At 44.2% G+C, this 20,489-nt stretch overlaps 2 protein-coding genes across 4 annotated transcripts in view; both read right to left on the bottom strand.

The window, feature by feature from the left end:
- LOC114667766 (oocyte zinc finger protein XlCOF7.1-like) overlaps positions 1-20,489 on the bottom strand; it is a 228,360-nt gene that overhangs the window by 73,741 nt on the left and 134,130 nt on the right. The window lies entirely within an intron of this gene.
- The window catches only part of LOC114666901 (NACHT, LRR and PYD domains-containing protein 3-like), an 84,292-nt gene continuing 80,106 nt past the window's right edge, over positions 16,304-20,489 (bottom strand). Inside the window, exon 14 of the mRNA XM_051933362.1 lies at positions 16,304-17,942. Within this exon, the coding sequence (XP_051789322.1) occupies positions 17,765-17,942 (178 nt within the window). The 3' untranslated portion in view covers positions 16,304-17,764. The remainder of the gene's footprint in view (positions 17,943-20,489) is intronic.

Consider the following 20,489-nt stretch of genomic DNA (forward strand, 5'->3'; position numbering starts at 1 on the left):
TGATTCGAGCATGGAAACGGGAGTACGCAACATTTTTGTGCATACGCACCGTTTATACATAAGGCCCCCGGTTATTGTGGTATAGCAGATCCATAGCTCACGTCAAAAAGGCCACTTTTTAATTAAATAATCGCCGTCTTCGCGGCTTATAGAGAGGATGTGGATCAGGTGTGGCAATCACTGGCTCCCGGCAACAATTACGGATGCGGTCGACTCCTCATGTGTGCACTTAAGCGAGGACCGCCTGCATCACAAACTTCCCCGGGAACTGCATTTGGCCACACTCCCACGCCCTCTCTATAACGGAGGTTGCAGGAGAAGAAGGCAGGAACTGGGGAGAGTAACGCCGGTGCAAGAGAACTATAATGAGCGAGTGCAGGCTCACGGGCATCTGAACAGTGAGCCCCAGCGGGGTGTTTGGCCGACACCTAGGGCAGTTGGTAGTGGTCACTTCTGCTGAGCATGTAGTTGGGGAGCAGGAGTGACCGGAAGAAGGATGTCTTGCCACGGAAGACAGCGGGAGTCGGGCGGCCTGGGAGGTGGATTCCCCAGCGTGAGCATCCTGGTCGCTGGGGAACCCAAGTCTCGGTCTGGGGAGAGCAGAACCGAAGCCTGGGATCGGGAAGCCTCCAGATCAGCAGGCAGAGCAGGTCAGCTGTAGCTAGGGTGACTCCTCTGGTTCATTACCTGGATGGGAGAAGCAGGGGAGTCACCAGTAGAAGACAGGCACTGGGCTTTATTTTTAAAAGGACAGCTTCCAGCCATTGTTTTAACCTCGCTGTTTTTTTTTCTTTAAATGATTTTTTTTTTGTATTGGATTTTAACTTCCATCTTTCACTTGTTTTAATGGGATTATTTATTTGAAGATTTGAGACACTGTATTATTTATTTGAACACTTGTTTTGTTTTGTTGGTTTTAAATAAAAGCACTTTGCATTTTTTGCACCATCCCCTTGCTTCATTGTTGTGCCTCACTGCCTAGCTCATCAGTGACATTACTGACGGTGTCAGGTTCAAGAGCTCCCAGAAGCAAGATGAGAGCGTGGAGCGAACCCACAGACTTCAAGCAGTCATTGCATGCAAGGACAAAGTCCTAAATATGACAATGGATTTAATTGACCTGCCATTTCTGGATCCCTAACATTATAGTGTCCTGAAATGGAGGGGGACCCTGTAGAAAAAGTGTTGTCATTTCTGCATGCTGTGACCGAAATGTCTGAAAATCCCTGTAAATGAAAGACTTGCAGTTGGCACTTATACAGTCATATTTAAAGTGTTTGTTTTGTAATTTTAAACTGTGGAGCAGAGGGAGAAATCAAGAAAAAAAATGCGTCTTTTTCCCAAACCTTATGGAGGGCACCATATGTTAATTCTTTTAGGGAAATTTCAAAACCACAAAATGAAGTGATTACATAGTAAGCTCAGTAAAATATGTTCCTGATTTAAAAAGTAAAAAAATAGAAAATCATTAAAGACCTACCAATACAGGACTAGTTTTCATTTATTTTTACAATAAAAATCACCCTTATGTTTGTGAATAGTTTATAAGGCCCTATAAGGCACGGTTCTGTATCCTTATGCTATCAATTTCTTGCAAATTCCTCAATACTGCATTTAACTAAAAATGTTTATGCCATTCCATTAGAAGCACCACAGAATGGTCCCTGGTTTCTCATTGGCATTCCCGTTCATCATCAGGTGCGACTCACATTTCTGTTTGCAGAATCAGCTGGCGGACATCACAGTATACACCAGGATGCTACACAGCACTATACTACAATATAAAATATACAATACTTTGAACCCAGGCTGCATAGCCAGTATTCTTTTCTGATTATCACCCAAGCAGTCTACAAACCATTGACTGGTAAATGGTAAGCATTTTAAAAATATGCAACACTATGAAGCATGGTGCTTGGATTGCTGCTGCCTCATAGTTCCAACATCTTGGACTCGAATGTCTTGTACATACGAGCCTTTAAAAGACCATGTGGAGTTTTCATGTTCTCCTTCCTGTCTGTGTGCCCATCCATGTTTGCATGAGTAGATACTACAATTTCCATGCTTATCTCTTTTGTGTTCTTTGATGTCCCAGTCTAACAATTGCCTGTTGCTGTTGATATTCTTCTTGAATCCTTGGTTCACAGGTAAATGTATTGATGACCGCTGTACTTGTTGGCTCACATTTGCCTCTTTTGTTTCAGCTCTGTTGTCTTCTTTATATTATTCTATATGTGATACAACAGCCTTCATGGCCTGTCTTTTATTTCTCTAAATATTTGCATTTATTAACACACAACTAATGAAGTCTTACAGAGAAATTTCAAGAGACATACACAGGAAAATTAACGGAAGGAATTATTAAGGACTAGTCATTTAGCCCGTTACAATAACGGGCGCTAGAACAGTAGTGCATAAACATTAGTATATTAAATGGCAAGGGACTTTGACCTCATTCTTTTTGTTGGTCGTATTTTTCTGTCTTTCAGCCTTTCTTTTGTTGATGTTTACTTGCTGAACTGACCGTTCTTCGTGGGCTGCCGCCGTGTATTGTGTGTCTTTAATTTTCTGTGACAGTAATACTGTCTTGTACGGCTCTATTCAATAAGGGCGCGTAGATAATTTAGTTCAAATGGCTCTGGAATATGTGAAGAGCAACAGGTGCAGATCTTTATTTACGTGCGCCTTTATTCGCTGCGCCCAATTGAGGTCGTCCTTTTGAGGCTCGCCTTTTTGTGCACACCCTTATTGAAGGATACAGTCTTGTACGTCCGTAATATACCTTTAATTTTCTCTGGTGGTAATACAGGCCTGCGTGTCGGTAATATGCCTTTAATCTCCTCTGATAGTAATACTGGCTTGTATGTGGCTGTAATATGCGTCACTGTATTGTGTACCTTTAATTTCCTCTCGCAGTAATACTGGTTTGTATTTCCGTAAAACGCCTCTAACTTTCTCTGACAGTAATATCGCGCATCGCACCGTGCCCCGCGCATGCGCACTTCACCAGAAGACACCCACACACGGACACCTGGACGCACATAGGGATTTTATATATATAGATAAGATTGAGCAACACCTGGCAAGGAGAGGAGTTATTCTGAATGGTCAGCATGGGTTCAGAAGAGGGAGGTCGTGTTTTACTAACATGCTGGAATTCTATGAGGAGGCAACAAAAGGATACGATCAAAGTGGAGTTTATGATATTATTTATCTGGACTTTCAGAAAGCATTTAATAAGGTGCCACATGAGAGGTTGGACATCAAATTAAAGAAGTGGGAGTTCAGGGTGATGTTTTTAGATGGGTGCAGAATTGGCTCAGACACAGGAAGCAGAGGATGATGGTGTGAGGAACCTCATCAGAACTGGCCGATGTTAAGAGTGGTGACCAGCAGGGGGCAGTGCGGGGGCCGCTGCTATTTTTAATATATATAAATGATTTAGCTAGGAATATAAGTAACAAGCTGTTTAAATTTGCAGATGATACCAAGATAGGTGGATTAGCAGATAACTTGGAATCCATTATATCATTACAGAAGGACTTGGATAGCATACAAGCTTGGGCAGATTTGTGGCAGATGAAATTTAATGTCAGTAAATGTAAAGTATTACACATAGCAAATAAAAATGTGAGGTTTCAATACACAATGGAAGGTCAGAAAATCAAGAGTACACCTTATGAGAAGGATTTAGGAATTGTAGTGGACTCTAAGCTATCGACTTCCCGACAGTGTTCAGAAGCCATTAAGAAGGGTAACAGAATGTCAGGTTATATAGCGCCCTGATGTGTGGAGTACAAGTCACAGGAGGTTCTGCTCAAGCTTTATAACACACTGGTGAGGCCTCATCTGGAGTACTGGGTGCAGTTTTGGTCTCCAGGCTACAAAAAGGACATAACAGAGCTAGAAAAGGTCCAGAGAAGAGCGACTAGGCTGATTCCAGGGCTACAAGGGATGAGTTATGAGGAAAGATTAAAAGAGCTGAGCCTTTATAGTTTAAACAAAAGAAGATTAAGAGGTGACATGATTGAAGTGTTTAAAATTATGAAGGGAATTAGACCAGTGGATTGAGACTGTTACTGTAAAATAAGCTCATCAAGAACACAGGAACACAGTTGGAAACTTGTTATGGGTAAATTTCACACAGACGGTATGAAGTTTTTCTTTACACAAAGAACAATAGACACTTGGAATAAGCGACCAAGTAGTGTGGTAGACAGTAAGACTTTAGGGACTTTCCAAACTCGACTTGATATTTTTTTGGAAGAAATAAAAAGATAGGACTGGCGAGCTTTGTTGGGCTGAATGGCCTGTTCTCGTCTCGATTGTTCTAATGTTCCTCTGCCGGGGAACCAGCCTTTGGTGTCCTTCAGTCTTTCCCAGGATTTTACAGACCCTAGGGCTGCTATGTAGCAGGATTAAATGCTAGAGCCATCCCTTATGCAAAGAACACAAGGAACAATGCCTTCTGGTGGGCACAAAAAACAAGAGCCTGTGATACCTTTGGGCTATTAACGGATTTGTAAATTGGCAATTGAGGTTTGAAGATGGCTCTGCACCTGACAGGATCTCAGTAACGGTGATCATTCTGAGAGGATGTTATGTGATTTTTTTTTTTTTTTTTTTATCATTTTGCTTTCTAAACAAATGAAGTCCAATGGTCTGACTATGACCAGGTACTCCAGTACATTTGTGCCAGGTGGGTTTCTGCTCTGTGCCAGTGCACCTTACAGTATATAAACTTCACCCTGTTTTAGATGAAGAAGAATCACAAAACCGACTGATAGAGAATGGGAATCCGTTGAGTTGTGGAGGCTTTACCAGCCATCATTTCTGTCTGTAAATGATGAAGCCACATACTTTTTTGCTGATCATTGTGGAAGCCATTCTTTATTATTTACAAATGAAACATCATGAACTATATTACCTACACACAAAATTCAGCAGACCATACTCTCCCCTTCAAGAGACTGCAGCATTCCTTTCCCTTCCTTGGCTTGCCCTCAGTTGCACCCTTCCAGCACTTGGCTCTCTTCCCATAACTTTGATGGGTGGGTACTCTGCTATTCACAAACATGACCCTCACTTTGTGGTCAATGCAGCAATACTTTGAGCCCGGGCTGAACAGCCAGTATTCTTTCCTGATTATCACCCAAGCAGTCCACAAGCCATTCACATTCTCCTGAATGATGTAATGCTACAATCGGCCTGTCTCAAAAGGAACTCTGGCAGCCCTTTGTTCCAACAGTGACTGTCAGAGTTGCCCAGATAGTCAGCCAAAACAAATTAAGGTGGGTCAGGGCCTGAGTGGGAGCAGAACACAGCAAATACATATATACAGTAATTACTGAATAACATTTTAGGACCTCCGTACTGGAACCTGTAGCTCCTTCCCTGCTGCTTTCAAGCTGATTTCCCCATCAGTTTTGCAGCCGAGTCCTCTTGTTTCCCAGTACCACCAACTTCTATTCTCCAACCAGAACAACAAATATGTAACCTTCATTTAGTGTCATGAGAATAGTGTAATAATAAAGTAATAAATATATGTACTTAAAAAAAATGGTGGCGAGACATGGGTTTGCTTCCCGGGTCCTCCCTGCGTGGAGTCTGCATGTTCTCCCTGTGTCTGCGTGGGTTTCCTCTGGGCGCTCCGGTTTCCTCCCACAGTCCAAAGACATGCAGGTTAGGTGCATTGGCGATCCTAAATTGTCCCTAGTGTGTGCTTGGTGTGTGTGTGGGTGTGTGTGCCCTGCGGTGGGCTTGCACCCTGCCTGGGGACCTGCCTTGCGCCCTGTGTTGGCTGGGACTGGCTCCAGCAGGCCCCCGTAACCCTGTGTTAGGATATAGCAGGTTGGACGATGATTGACTGACTGACTGACTGACTGACTTAAAAAAATATATTCTTTGAACTTACTACAGGTTAAAACCAGTAATGATAAGACTGGCTTGTCTGCTAGCCTGGGGGAATACAGGGGAGCTGAGATGAAAGGCCATTAACAGTCTGTTATAGCCTAGAGTGGAAGGATGCCTCATGGATTAAAGTGGGGGCTAGACTGGAGGACTGAGTTGTGTCTGAATAGGATTGGTATAGAATAGGGAGTTCGCTTATCTGATTGGTCCAGGAGGTACACTAAGGTGGTTTGACTAAGATAAAGACAGAGGTAACAAAGAAATTCAGTCTCTCCGCCATTTTCCATCCATGGAGCATAAGACAACCTGTTTTGGTGGCCATATTCCATTCAAATGCCATGCTGCATCAAGGGCCAAGCCAGTCAAGAGACTATAAGCCACCATGTAGCCTATTATCGGGTTGTATTAGTTTGACAACACTCACATTGGTAATCTGTTTATTATTTTGGGCATATTATCTATAATACATTGTGATGCCTGGGGGGGTACATCTGCCATATCCCTGACACAGACAGGTAGGACATGAGTTTGCCACACAGCACACGGTTTATTTACAAGTGCATTTACAGCACAAGTAAAGCACAGTCCCTTTGCCGCCCACCTTCAGTCCTCAACACAGGCTTTGTCCTCTTCCTTCTGACTCTGGTCATTGAGTGCTGGCAACTGGCTTCTTTTTATAGGGCACCAGATTCCCAACGAGCTTCTTCTGGCAGCACTTCCACTACAAATAGGGCCCCACAAATGTCCATGTGCCCCCTTGTGGTGACCATGAGTCTCAACAGGGTTGAGCTTCTATGCTCATAACCCGTAGCCCCAGGCCTTCTGTCGGTCCGGGTGAGAAACTGTCCTGGAAATACTCTCTCCCCCCGGTCCTTCCATAATCTGGGCATCCTGGCCAGGTACTGGCCCCGGCTGTATGCCGCAACATATATAAATTTGTGACTTTTCTCCTACCTGTGTTGGTGCTCTATCTAATTGTTTGGGGTCATAGAATGTTATAAAGGGTAGGAAGTGCTCAACAACATTAGCAGTCAATCCTGACAGTGTGGTAAGTGCATGGGGTTTGAAGCTTTCCATTAAAGTCTACAAAATGAAGATTGTAAAGAGGAAGAGGGTCACACTAGGCCCCTACCACAACAAAACACATACTCTTAAGAATCTACAATGAAGGGCTAAACCACGGATGAGGCGCCAGTCCATCACAGTTTTCTGTACAACTTTATCTAAGTTCTCCTCGTCTTTTGATTTTGCTCTTATTTCTTTCACAATGTCTTACTTATGAAGACACTGCATCCTACAGAGAATCGAAGCCAAAACAACAGGCAGGTAGAGACAGGCGAATGAAAACAAGAAGATGATAAAAAGAGACTTGCGCACGTTTATGTGTCACAAAAATGCAGGGACAAAGAGCGATCTTGAATTGTGTCCAAATGAAGACAGTAAACAAGGAGTGGAGACATGAGTTCAAACAACATCAATAGCGCCTTTTGGGACATTTCCACTAACAGTGTCCTGTCTGGGGATTGCCTCTTTGTCATACCCAATTCCCTGATAGGTTGTGGGCCCCCAGCACCCACATATTGAGACTTTCTAGCTGTATTTGCTCCTACATCTGCTCTCATGGGTTCAGGTTTACAAAAGTTCATTTGAGTGTAAACAGGAATCACACAGCATTGAGAAAACATTGACAGTTTATCATCCTCAGAGTATATTTGGAAAAAAACAAAGAGTAGCTTAAATGAGTTATTGACTGGCAGGGTGGTGCCATCACTGGGGTGTCACTTTAAACACCAAGATTAGTCTGCTCATTAAAAAGACAGCTGCCGTCCAGACCTGTTCAGCTCCTCCTGTAGTGAGAGAAGGGGCTCGTAATCCGAACAACTCATGCGGATATGACGCACCCTGTAGAAAAGACACAATTAAGAGTTACAAACACAGCAGTGCATCACTTCACATGCAGGAGTATCTCTGCAACATGTCCCCCTGAGGTCACCTTCCCAAGAATTCCTCCTGCTGTCTCTGGTCATCTAATTCAGATGATGTGTGTATAACCACCTGTCTGTCACTGAACCCAGTGATGATTTGGTTTGATGTCCTCTGCAGACGTGCAGGTTACATCTTGTTTGATGATCCATGTTCTCTTAATTTGAACCTAAAACTGGACACCTTCTAAGCCCTCTGTTCTGTCTGTAAAGACCTCCTTGGTCCCTCATTATGTATGTCACTTCTTCTTCCTGACTCCTTCCTTTCATTTTCTTCCTCTGGCTTGTGTGATCATCTGCTGTCATGCTAAACTTTATTTTCTGTCTCATTTGTTTCTCCTGTTTTACTATTTACTGATTAGTGCTCCTCTGTTTTTCCTTTCCCATCACCTGTGTCCCCTGTGACTCGAAAACCCTCATCATCTGCTTCTTCTTCTCCCTCTTCTCCTCTCCACACCTCAGTGTCCACACTGCCTGCCATCTCTCTCCCTGTCCTGTTGTTTCTCATCCAGATGTTTCCTCCTGATCTTGTTGCCTTTCCTAACTGAATTGATAGGCCTGACCAGTGGTGCTCAGCGATCAGTCCTTAAGACTCCCTGTGTCTGCAGGTTTTTCTCCTATCCTATCCCTTCTGTTAATTGGACTTCTGCCTTAATTAAGAGCTTTGTTTTTACAACCATCCAGAAATCACAAAATGGTTATGCTATATTTTACTGAATGAAGGAGGAATTTGTGTTGGAGTGTTAGATGTGAAAGAAATTATTTTTCTTTAAAATATATATATATATACTAGCCGTCCCGCGCAGCTCCGCCCTCACAGTAGTGAAACAGGATAAACTTTAAAAATCAATAAACAAACAGGTATCACTAGCTAAGCGGAGGCAAGGTACACTCCAAATCGTGGTGAGAGGTAAACCGACTCGAATGGAGGCTGGTAAGTGAGTGAGGAGGGCCCTGCCCGTCTCCCCACTCCTGATGTCACTCTTCCCCCTCCCCTAAGCCTGCAGCCTCTGTCTTGGATTAGCGCAAATTTATCGCTCCTGCAAGCGAACTATGATTCTTAGCGCGCAATGAGAGAAGTCGCAAAATAAACCAGAATGTTCAAGCAAATTATAGAAAAAAGCCTGATCTAAATCCATTAAGTAGTTCTCTCATTCACTAGCTAAGTGGTGGTAAGCAATGTTCCCTCTAAGCTGAGCGCGTGAGCAATCGCTCATACGAATTCAAAGCGTCGCTCATACTTCCCGCACGATTGCTCATTCCGACGGCGTCGCTCGTACTTATTGCACGATCGCTCACTCCGACCGTCGGAGTTGGTGCTCATAAATTTTTGGCTTAAACAAAATGTCGCTCATAAACAATGTTTTTTGCTCACTATATGCTACTCCTTAGAGGGAACATTGGTGGTAAGGTACATGCCCCGAGGCTGGAGCGTGAGTGAGTGAGTGAGTAAGGAGGGCCCCTCCCCTCGGCCCACAGCGTCTCTCTCGGATTCACGCAAATAAATTGGTACCGCAAGTGAACTATGATACTTAGCATGATGAAAGAAATCACAAAATCAAGCAGAATGTTCAAGCAAATTATAGAAGAAAACCCGATCTAAATCTGTTAAGTGGTTCTCTCGTGAAAAGCAGAAAGACAGTGTAACAAAGATAGCCAAGAGACATCAAAGGTTTGGGGTAGCCATCTGTATAATATGCCCTGGCTGCAAATGGATATTTTTTTGAGTTGTGTTCAGTTTGAAATCAAAAACAGAACTGACTTTAGTTTGAGAACATGGTGGCTTTAAAGGTTGCGACAAGAAGTGACGTCATCTGGACCCGAACCGGAAGTGATGTCATCGAGGCCTGAAGTGACGTTATCAGTAGCACCAGTACCGGAAGTGACGTCATCAATAGTGTCGGCACCTAGCAGAATTTCCCATGGATAGTCTGCAGAGGACGGAGAGAGAAAATTAGTGCAGCTCGCCACCCCCTGGTTTGGCATGGTACTACTATTATTTAGGCCCTCTAGCTGCCTCCCAATCACACGTGTGTGACAACAGACAGATTTTATATATAGGATCATTGGACTTGGTACTTCAATGCTGGTGGTGCGGTGAAGAAGATCGATCACATCCTTGTGGGCAGATGCTGGAGGCTCTTACAAAACTGCAGGGGCTACAGAAGTGCCCAGTTTGTGAATTCTGACCATAGACTTGTTGTTGCTACTCTTAGGATCCAGCTTAGGTCCAGTAGGTTACCACCTACTAGGAAAATGAGCCTGGACTTGACCAGACTCTAAGACCAGGCTGTTTCTAATGAGTTTGCACGCAGTTTGTGTGAGGAACTTTCAGATTTGGGTACAACTACAGATCTTAATGTAATGTAGGAGACCTTCCATGACAAGACCCTGAAGGTTGCTGTGGGTTGTGTTGGTGTTACTGGTGTTCCCAGAAGGAGGAGTTTCATCTTGCAGGGCACCCTGGATATCATTAAGAGGAGTTGCAGCGCATGGATCAATGGCAACTCTGGTCTGTACTGGGAACTGAGAAGGATGGCTGCGAGGGCTCTGAGAGCAGATAAAGAGGTGTCGTTAGAGGAATCTGTGAGCAAGTGACACACCATCTGTGGTCTAGTGACCCATGTCCTGCTTACCATCGGAGAGTCACAGTCAGGGCAGCTGATGGGACGGTCCTTACGGATGACACTGCAGTTGTGACCTGCTGGACTGACTACTTTGAGCAGTTCTTGAAAGCTGATCCATCCGGCTAGGACGTTGGATATCTCTGGGTCCACGGTTCTTGAGGCTGATCCTTCAATTAGCTGTGAACCACCCAGTCTCACTGAGATTGCACAGGTGATGAACCAGCTGCAGGGGGGGAAAGGCTGCAGGGATCTGTGGTATCCGGGGTGAACTTCTCCAGGCTGGTGGTAAGGCTGTCCTCCTGGCATTGCAAGCAATCTTTGATTCCATTTGGGAGACTGGCATCATTCCAACTGAGTGTAAAACGGGACTTGTCGTCCCTATCTGGAAAGGGAAGGGTGATCGCCTGGATTGCAGCAACTACAGGTGGATAACACTGCTGTCGGTGCTGGGTAAGGTCCTTGCTAGGGTCATCCTCAAAAGGATCAGTGATCACTTGCTCACCTACCAGCGACCGGAACAGTCTGGTTTTATGCCTAAGAAGTCTGCCATCGACCACATCCTGGCATTGAGGGTTCTCAAGGAGTGCAAACACGAATATTGGCAGAGTTTCTTTGCAGCCTTTGTCAATTTTCGCAAAGCGTTTGACTCAGTTGATCAAGCTGCCCTGTGGGACATCCTGAGGATTAACGGGATCCTCTCGAGGTTGCTGGATATCATGGCCGGCCTGCACACTGTTACTGTGAGTGCTGTGCAGAGTGGAGGCAGGACTTCTAAGTTTTTCCCAGTTGATTCTGGGGTTCGTCAGCGGTGTGTTCTACTCCTACTCTGTTCAATGCTTGTATGGACTGGGTGTTGGGCAAGGACGTGGGGTCCAGCAGCTGTGGGGCATCTGTTGGTGAAGAAAGGTTCACGGATCTTAACTTTACTGACGATGCTGTGATCTTCGCGGAGTCGATAGAGGATCTAATCGGGGCGCTCGAGAGACTGAGCGAGGAGTCCGAGTGTCTGGGTTTGCGAGTGTCCTGATAAAAACCAACATCCAGGCCTTTAATGACCTCTTGGGCACAGCCATCAGCAGTGTGTCTGTTTGCAGAGAGTGTGTGGACCTTGTCAAGAGGATTACTTACCTTGGCAGTGACATTCATGTCTCTGGTGACTCTTCCTATGAAGTCAGTAGACGGATTGGGAGAGCATGGGGAGTCATGAGGTCATTGCAAAGGGGTGTGTGGCGCTCCCGATATCTATGCAAAAGGACAAAGGTCCAAGTCTTTAGAGTCCTGGTGCTTCCTGTCTTGCTATACGGTTGTGAGATATGGATGCTCTCAGGTGACCTGAGACGAAGACTGGACTCCTTTGGTACTGTGTCTGTCCGGAAAATCCTTGGGTACTGTTGGTTTGACTTTGTGTCGAATGAACGGTTGCTCATGGAGTCCCGAATGAGGCACATTACCTGTATTGTGAGGGAGCGTCAGTTACGGCACTACGGCCATGTGGCGCATTTCCCCGAGGGTGATCCGGCTCATAAGATCCTCATTGTTGGGGACCCAAGTGGCCGGACCAGACCAAGGGGTCACCAATGTAACACCTGGCTGCGGCAGATAGAGGGTCATTTCCGGAGGGTGGGACTGGACCGCGTGTCTGCCCGGGGGGTTCCAAACCGGGATCCTGAGTTGTTTCGTTGTGTAGTGGGTGCGGCAACGCACTGTACCAGTGCATGTTCCCCAACTTGACTTGACTTTACTTGACTTGATATATATGTCGGATTTTATATATAGAGAGATATAAACATCTACAGTTGTCTTTGAAAGTTTGTGAACCCTTTAGAATTTTCTATATTTCTGCATAAATATGACCTAAAACATCATCAGATTTTTACTCAAGTCCTAAAAGTAGATAAAGAGAAACCAGTTAAACAAATGACACAAAAATATTATACTTGGTCATTTATTTATTGAGGAAAATGATCGAATATTACATATTTGTGAGTGGCAAAAGTATGTGAACCTCTAGGATTAGCAGTTAGTTTGAAGGTGAAATTCAAGTCCGGTGTTTTCAATCAATGGGATGACAATCAGGTGTGAGTGGGCACCCTGTGTTATTTAAAGAACAGGGATCTATCAAAGTCTGCTCTTCACAACACACGTTTGTGGAAGTGTATCATGGCACGAACAAAGGAGATTTCTGAGAACCTCAGAAAAAGAGTTGTTGGTGCTCATCAGGCTGGAAAAGGTTACAAATCCATCTCTAAAGAGTTTGGACTACACCAGTCCACAGTCAGACAGATTGTGTACAAATGGAGGAAATTCAAGACCATTGTTACCCTCCCCAGTAGTGGTCGACTAACAAAGATCACTCCAAGAACAAGGCGTGTAATAGTCAGCGAGGTCACAAAGGACCCCAGGGTAACTTCTAAGCAACTGAAGGCCTCTCTCACATTGGCTAATGTTCATGTTCATGAGTCCACCATCAGGAGAACACTGAACAACAACAGTGTGCATGGCAGGGTTGCAAGGAGAAAGCCACTGCTCTCCAAAAAAAAAAAAATTGCTGCTCATCTGCAGTTTGCTAAGGATCATGTGGGCAAACCAGAAGGCTATTGGAAGAATGTTTTGTGGACGGATGAGACCAAAATAGAACTTTTTGGTTTAAATGAAAAGCGTTATGCTTGGAGAAAGGAAAACACTGCATTCCAGCATAAGAACCTTATCCCATCTGAGAAACATGGTGGTGGTAGTATCATGGTTTGGGCCTGTTTTACTGCATCTGGGCCAGGACGGCTTGCCTTCATTGATGGAACAATGAATTTTGAATTATATCAGAGAATTCTAAAGGAAAATGTCAGGACATCTGTCCATGAACTGAATCTCAAGAGAAGGTGGGCCATGCAGCAAGACAAGACCCTAAGCACACAAGTTGTGTTAAAGAAGAATCAAGTTAATGTTTTGGAATGGCTAAGTCAAAGTCCTGACCTTAATCCAATCGAAATGTTGTGGAAGGACCTGAAGTGAGTAGTTAATGTGAGGAAACCCACCAACATCCCAGAGTTGAAGTTGTTCTGTATGGAGGAATGGGCTAAAATTCCTCCAAGCCGGTGTGCAGGACTGATCAACAGTTACCGGAAATGTTTAGTTGCAGTTATTGCTGCAAAGGGGGGTCACACCAGATACTGAAAGCAAAGGTTCACATACTTTTGCCACTCACAAATATGTAATATTCTATCATTTTCCTTAATAAATAAATGACCAAGTATAATATTTTTGTCTCATTTGTTTAACTGGTTTCTCTTTATCTACTTTTAGGACTTGAGTGAAAATCTGATGATGTTTTAGGTCATATTTATGTAGAAATATAGAAAATTCTAAAGGGTTCACAAACTTTCAAGCACAACTGTATTTGCTTCTCGCAACTGAGGGGGCAGGGTGGACATCTGCCGACTGGCCGACCAACTGCAAGCGTTACCTGGTAGGTAACCACCTACATATATTAGATTGTGATCAGACTTACATACATTAATATGCAAGTGGGTAACACTGAAGTAGTTGCTACTTTCAGAGTCTCTGCTCACCATTAATTGTTGGTTTTCAGGTACAATTAAGAAAGCAAGCTCCACAGCAAAAGTGCATTAAAAAAAGCAAGCATTTAAAAGATACAGAAAAAATACAAATATATCTTAATTTCTTTTAAGTGTAAATGTGACAGTACTACTGTTTGCCAAATACAAAATAAAACATGCACTGGTACATTGTTATGCGGCACCCACCACACAACGAAACAGCTCTGGATCCTGGTTGGCAACCCCCCAGGCAGACACGTGGTCGTCCCACCCTAGAGAAATGACCCTCTATTCGCCACAGCCAGGTGTTACTTGGGAGTCCCCTTGGCCGGGTCCAGCCACTTGGGTCCTCAACAATTAGGATCCTGCGAATCGCGCAACATGGCTGTAATGCCGTAACCAACTCTCCCTCATCATTCCATGAGGCTTTAGAGATTATTCAGGTGTTTCTTTGTGAATGCGGGATGGGCACAGAGGTTTTTCACCTTGCTACTCTACCATGAATCCTTTTAACTGTGTCTCCTCCTTATTGTGGAGTCATGCTGAGACTCAAGGTCCCTGCAGTTCTTTTGGATGTTGTTGATGGGATCCCTGAGAATTCTTTAAAGAGTCATGACTGCCCTTAGGGTCATTTTGGCAGGTTGGCCTTTCCCTGGGAGGATTCCCCACTATTTTGGATGTTCCCTGTTTGGAGAGCACAGATCTCATTGTGGTGATTCACGATTCAAGAGTTTTATTTGTCACACGCACAAAAGGACAATGTGCAGTGAAATGAAAAGATGGTCTACTCCAAAATTGTGCAAAAACAAAAGCAAACATACAATAGAATATGTGATAAAATTAAGAAAAATATATTTTAAATAAAATGAAATTAAGTTAATCTACATTAAAATTAAGTTAAACTCTGAAATTTGAAACAGCAAAAAGGGACTGTGCAGTAAGTTAAAGTGAGTGTGCTATGAGTTTTAGGTTTGGATGTTTCTTGGCATATCAGAGTTCAGGATTCTGATGGCCTGAGGGTAAAAGCTCCTCTTGAGTCTTTCTGTTGTTGCCATTAGGCTGCACAGCCACTTGCCCGAGTTGAGCAGGCAGAACAGTCTGTTGCTGGGCTGGGCAGAGCAGTGGCGTAGCTATTGGGGGGGCAAGGGGGGACATCTGTCCCTGGGCGCAGCATCCAGGAGGCGCCAAATTTCCCTTCCCCATTGCAGTATGACAAACAGGAGGGGGCGCAAAATCTTCAGTTGTCCCCGGGCGCTGAAAACCCAAGCTACACCTCTGGGGCAGAGTCCATGATTATTTTAATCACCCTGGTCCTACAGCGCCTGGTGTAGATGTCCTGCAGATAGCGCAGTGCTGACCTTAAGATTCGCTCTGCTAAACGCTCCACTCTCTGCTGGGCTTTGCGATCTCGGACTGAGCAATTCCCTAAACATGATGGGCAGCTCTGTGTTAGGATGTTCTTAATGGTTCCAGTGTAAAAAGTTTTCAAAATAGGTGGAGAGAATTTGAATTTCCTTAGCCGCCTTAGGTGATAAAGGCGCTGTTTTGCCTTCCTGACCGGAGTTTGCGCATGCTGGGTCCATGTCAGGTCTTCGGTGATGTGCGCTACCATGTATTTTAAGTGTCTCACCCTCCCAACAGGAACAACATTTATGCTGATGGGACTGTAGATCTGCTGCTGCTTCTGCCTGAAGTCCACCACTAGTTTCTTGGTCTTGCTGGCATTCAGTGAGCGGTTAGGAGCCTGGCAACATACTGCCAGGTTCTCTACCTCATCCAGATAGGACTTGTTTTCAACAACGTTAAGAATGCCTAAGACCACTGTGTCATCAGCAACATTAATGATGGTGTTAGCGCTGTGCTTCGCCACACAATTGTGTGTGCAAAAGGAGTACACAGCCTTGTGGAGCTTGAGTGCTGACAATGACAGTGTTGGAGAAACAGTTACCTGTTCTCACTATTTGAGGCCTGGCTGTTAGGAAATCCAGCTAGTCTTGTTAACCATTTCCTATTTAGTAATTGTAAACAACTTCTTCTTCCTCCTCTCTTGTAGAATTTTCTTTGATTTAGGTATAATGTTCTACTCGAAACCTTGTTATGATATTTTGCTTGTATGGTGATGGTCAGTATGTGGTGACATTGAGATTCAAAAGGGCTGGCCATGTTCGGTCAGAATTATCAATTAACTTGGGTCAGCTGTTTGAATGAGTGACTAAGGCAACAATTACCTTTTCACACTGGCAGTACAGGTATTGGATAACTTTATTACTTAAACGCATTACGTAGCAATTTATAAAATGTGTTATCTGTTTACTTTGGTTTCCTTTATCTAGTTATACATTTTACCAAAAGATCTGAAGCTATTCATTGCAACAAATACATAAAAATAGAGGATGTCAAGATAGGAGCAATACTTTTTCACGTCATTGTCTTTTTGCTCTCCTATCTTGCTCCTTCCTGACTATCACCTCAGTCCAGCTGCATTGCTCTTTGTGCATCATAACCATGGTAGGCTCTTCTTATTTTGTAGACCATATTTCCATTTTTTATTTTCTTTTTGTGACTCTAGAGGAACTTCAGATAGGCTTTAGCAGCGCTACTTAAAATGGCCTACAACTCCCAGCAGCCCTGGCAATATTATGCTATTGGGCAGATTGGTGAGGGGTTGCTGGGAAGAAGATTAATCAAACAGGCTCTTTAAAAAGAGCCAAAAAATGTGGAAAGGAGTGGGGTGGGGGGGGAGACCATCTGTCTGTTTTTGTTTCTATTCATCACTCAGACCATTGGATTACAACTGTAACTACCGTGGATCATGGTTTCATCTGAGTGTACGTTCTGTCCTGTGCCTGCTTGTCAGTGTGGATTCGTCTTGGTTGGCTTTGTCTTCATCTAGGGAGCGCTCCCAGTCTCATCAAATCTACATACCAGAACAGGAACCTGGTAGCACAAAACTTTACATTTTCTTCAGAGGGCTGTTCACAGGGTTTTTTATCCCTCTCTCCATCGTCATCTGCTTCTGCTTTACAGGACTGTGTTGGACTTTGTTGTTAGTGTTTTTTGTTTACTGTGTAGTGTATGTAAATAATTATGGCCGTTGGGGAACTGGGATGGGCATTTGTGTATGTGTTTATGTGTAATGCTGGTTTTTTCTTTTAGTTATGCAATTAATATATCCTTTATTATCTTTATTATTCATTGATTCATTGAGCCTTTAATTATTGTCTCTGTGTGTGAGTTTGGGGTCAAGGCTGGGTGTGTTCCTGGGGTACCTGCAATAAAATAAACAAATCACCATCTTTGGATGGTTTGAATCATAGCGTCCCCATGACCACTACAAGATGATGGGAGAATGAACACTGTAGAATTCTGGGTTATAAATGAAACAATTGATTGGACAGCGGTGACAACAAAACAACAGTCTGCACTGAAGGGGGAGTGGGCTCCACAACACAACCTAAATTTAGGGGACTTAAATGAAAGTGTGAGGTAAAGATGGCTGACAATGAGACATGGACAGAAAAGTTTCAAAAATTTAAAGTAAACTCTCCTCTTGTCTTCAGCTCACGTCCGTCTCTCTGTCCATCTATGCACACATTACACTGCAGTCTGGCCTCATTTAAAATGAACATCTTCAGTCTGTGTTTTGAACAGTCACTCATTATACACCCATCCCCATCGTCACTCGGTTCACTCACCGACATCTCTCTAATTTGCAGTTTTCACTCCTGATGCCCTCACATAAGAGATGCAGCCCTGATTCCTCCAGTTTATTGTCATTCAGAAGCAGATCAGTCAGTTGTGAGTGTGAAGAAGAGAGAACAGAAGAGAGCGCTGCACAACATCCAGAGGTGAGATGACATGTTTTCAGGCTGTGGAGATGAAGAGATAGAGATGTAAGGACATAGGGAGTGACAGGCAGGCAGACAGACAGATAGAAGGTATTTTGATTTTTAAATGAAACCAATTTTAAACGTAAGACTGATAGCATCCTCATGAAGAAAACAAGTCTTTCAAGCTGACATGTTGATGCTAACATTGGACAGGAGTGTCCAATAGCGGGATTAACATTGTGATCCACTTGCGTGTTCAAGTGGAATTTTCTTAAGTCAATAACGGCAGAGTGAGGAACCAAGATGTCTTTTTCAAATTCAGAACCCAGAGTTTGTAGTGAATTTGAGATATTTTAAGGATGACACTTATACTCGCTGGCCAACACTGGATATCTCACATGATGTCCAGATATCCGATATTGTTACCGTAGTTGATGAGAACAACTCATATAAACACTCATATATTATATATATATATATATATATATATATATATATATATATATATATATATATTGTGGCACCCGGCTGACCAGGAAGACAGGAGGAGGGCTTGTGCCTCCTCCAGACCACGAGGGGGCGACCGCCCTGGTTCCTTTGGGGGACACGGGTATGCCTGGAGAGCCCTGGACCCCAGCACTTCTGCCACACCCGGAAGTGCTGGGGGGAAGACGAGTGGGGACACCCGGAGTGCTTCCGGGTACGCAGCCGGCACTTCCGCCACACTGGGGAGTGCCGGTGGGAGATTGCCGGGAAGCACCTGGAGCACATCCAGGTGCACATAAAAGGGGCCGCCTCCCTTCATAGAGTGGCTAGAGTTGGGTGGAAGAGGACGAGGTCTGAGGAGAGAGAGAAGGAGGTGGTCTGAAGAAAGGCATACTGTGGTGTTGGCCTGGACTGGGGTGATTGGTGCTGTGGCACTGGGGTTTGTGCACTTTACTATTGTATAATAAACGTGTGTTGGACTTTAACACGATGTCCATCTGTCTGTGTCCGGGGCTCGTTCCACAATATATATATTGGGACGCCTGGAAGGACTGGGTGGTGGCATATTCGTCCTCCAGGCCACGAGGGGGCAACCACCCTGGATTGGGATAGGGCCACGGAAGAGGAACAAGGAGGCTCAAGCCCATTGGGGCCCGTGCCCACCGCCAGGGGGCTCCCCGAGCCTCATGGAGCCCGGGAAACATTTACTTCCACCACACCTGGGAAAATGGAGAATGATCCTTCCAGGGACGCCCGGAGTGCTTCCGGGTGCAAGAGCAGCACTTCTGCCACACCAGGAAGTGCTGCTGGAAGAACATCAAGCACCTGGAGCACATCTGGGTGATAATAAAAGAGGCCGCCTCCCTCCAATCAGGGACCTGGAGTCGGGAGTGGGAGCAGGACGAAGCTCCCGTGGAAAGAGGAAAGGCGGCCTACGGACAGTGAGAGAGAGGTCTGTATTAAGGGTAATTGGTGCTAAGAGCACAGTGTGCTGTGTGGGACTGTGTTTATTGTGCAGAGAAGGAAAAATAAACGTGTGTTTTATAAAGATGTGGCCTCAGTCTGATGTTGTCCAGGCATGTCTCACAATATATACACACATAAAATAAGCTTAAACTCAAAGTTAAACTCTGGATACGCTACTTCAATGACACATTCATCATATTAAAAAGAAACCAGCTGAATGAATTCTATAGCCACATCAACTCAGTATTCCAAACAATTCAATTCACAATATAAAAAGAAACTGACGCATTAATTTTCTTGACATTTCCATTGAAAGAGGTAACCACACAGCGTTTATCACAAGGAATGTTACGCAGACAAAAATACTACACTTTTTCAGCAACAAATCCATCATATAAACAGAGTTGTGTTAGAATTCTGTTCAAACAGATTAACACCAAATGTACACAATGTACAATGGACACAAAGAGATTGAAAGATGTTTGCTATCTTTTTCGTCTGAAAGGCTACCCCAAGACATTTATTAAACAGTGCCTATACTGTAAAGAAGACGCTAAAGACCTCAGCAAACAGTCGACTCCAACTCAGACCCTCACCACACTTACCACACCCTCCCTTATTATAATGGCGTGTCAGAAAGTACAGAACGCGTCCTGTACAGATTTGGGATCAAGATAGCACACAAAGCGGCACTTTACGGACTGTCCTTTTCAATGCCAAAAGCAAAAAGTCAACCACAGAGACAAGAAACGCAGTCTACAGAATTCCATGCAATGCGTGCCCAGCGGTATACGTGAGACAAACATCTAATAGACTTGCAACACGTTTACAGGAACATTGCAGTGCCATCAGAAGGAAAAACCCACAGTCTGACTTATGCACATACAAATTCCCCTGGACATATGTTTAACTGGAACACTGTGAAAGTAAAATTCAGGGCCAATATTAAGAGTGCCAGAGACCTGGCAGAATTGTGGCTCTCTAATGAAAATGCCATTAACAGACACTTGGACTTGAACCCAGCATATGCAGGCTTAAAAAGAAGAACATCCAAATAATAAATAAGACTTTAAGACAATAAGACTTTATGACCAACACCCTCTAAACGCCACCTTACTAATCCACCACCCCCCT

The sequence above is a fragment of the Erpetoichthys calabaricus genome, chromosome 1, assembly GCF_900747795.2.
Source record: "Erpetoichthys calabaricus chromosome 1, fErpCal1.3, whole genome shotgun sequence".
In the NCBI taxonomy this organism is placed as follows: Eukaryota; Metazoa; Chordata; class Cladistia; order Polypteriformes; family Polypteridae; genus Erpetoichthys; species Erpetoichthys calabaricus.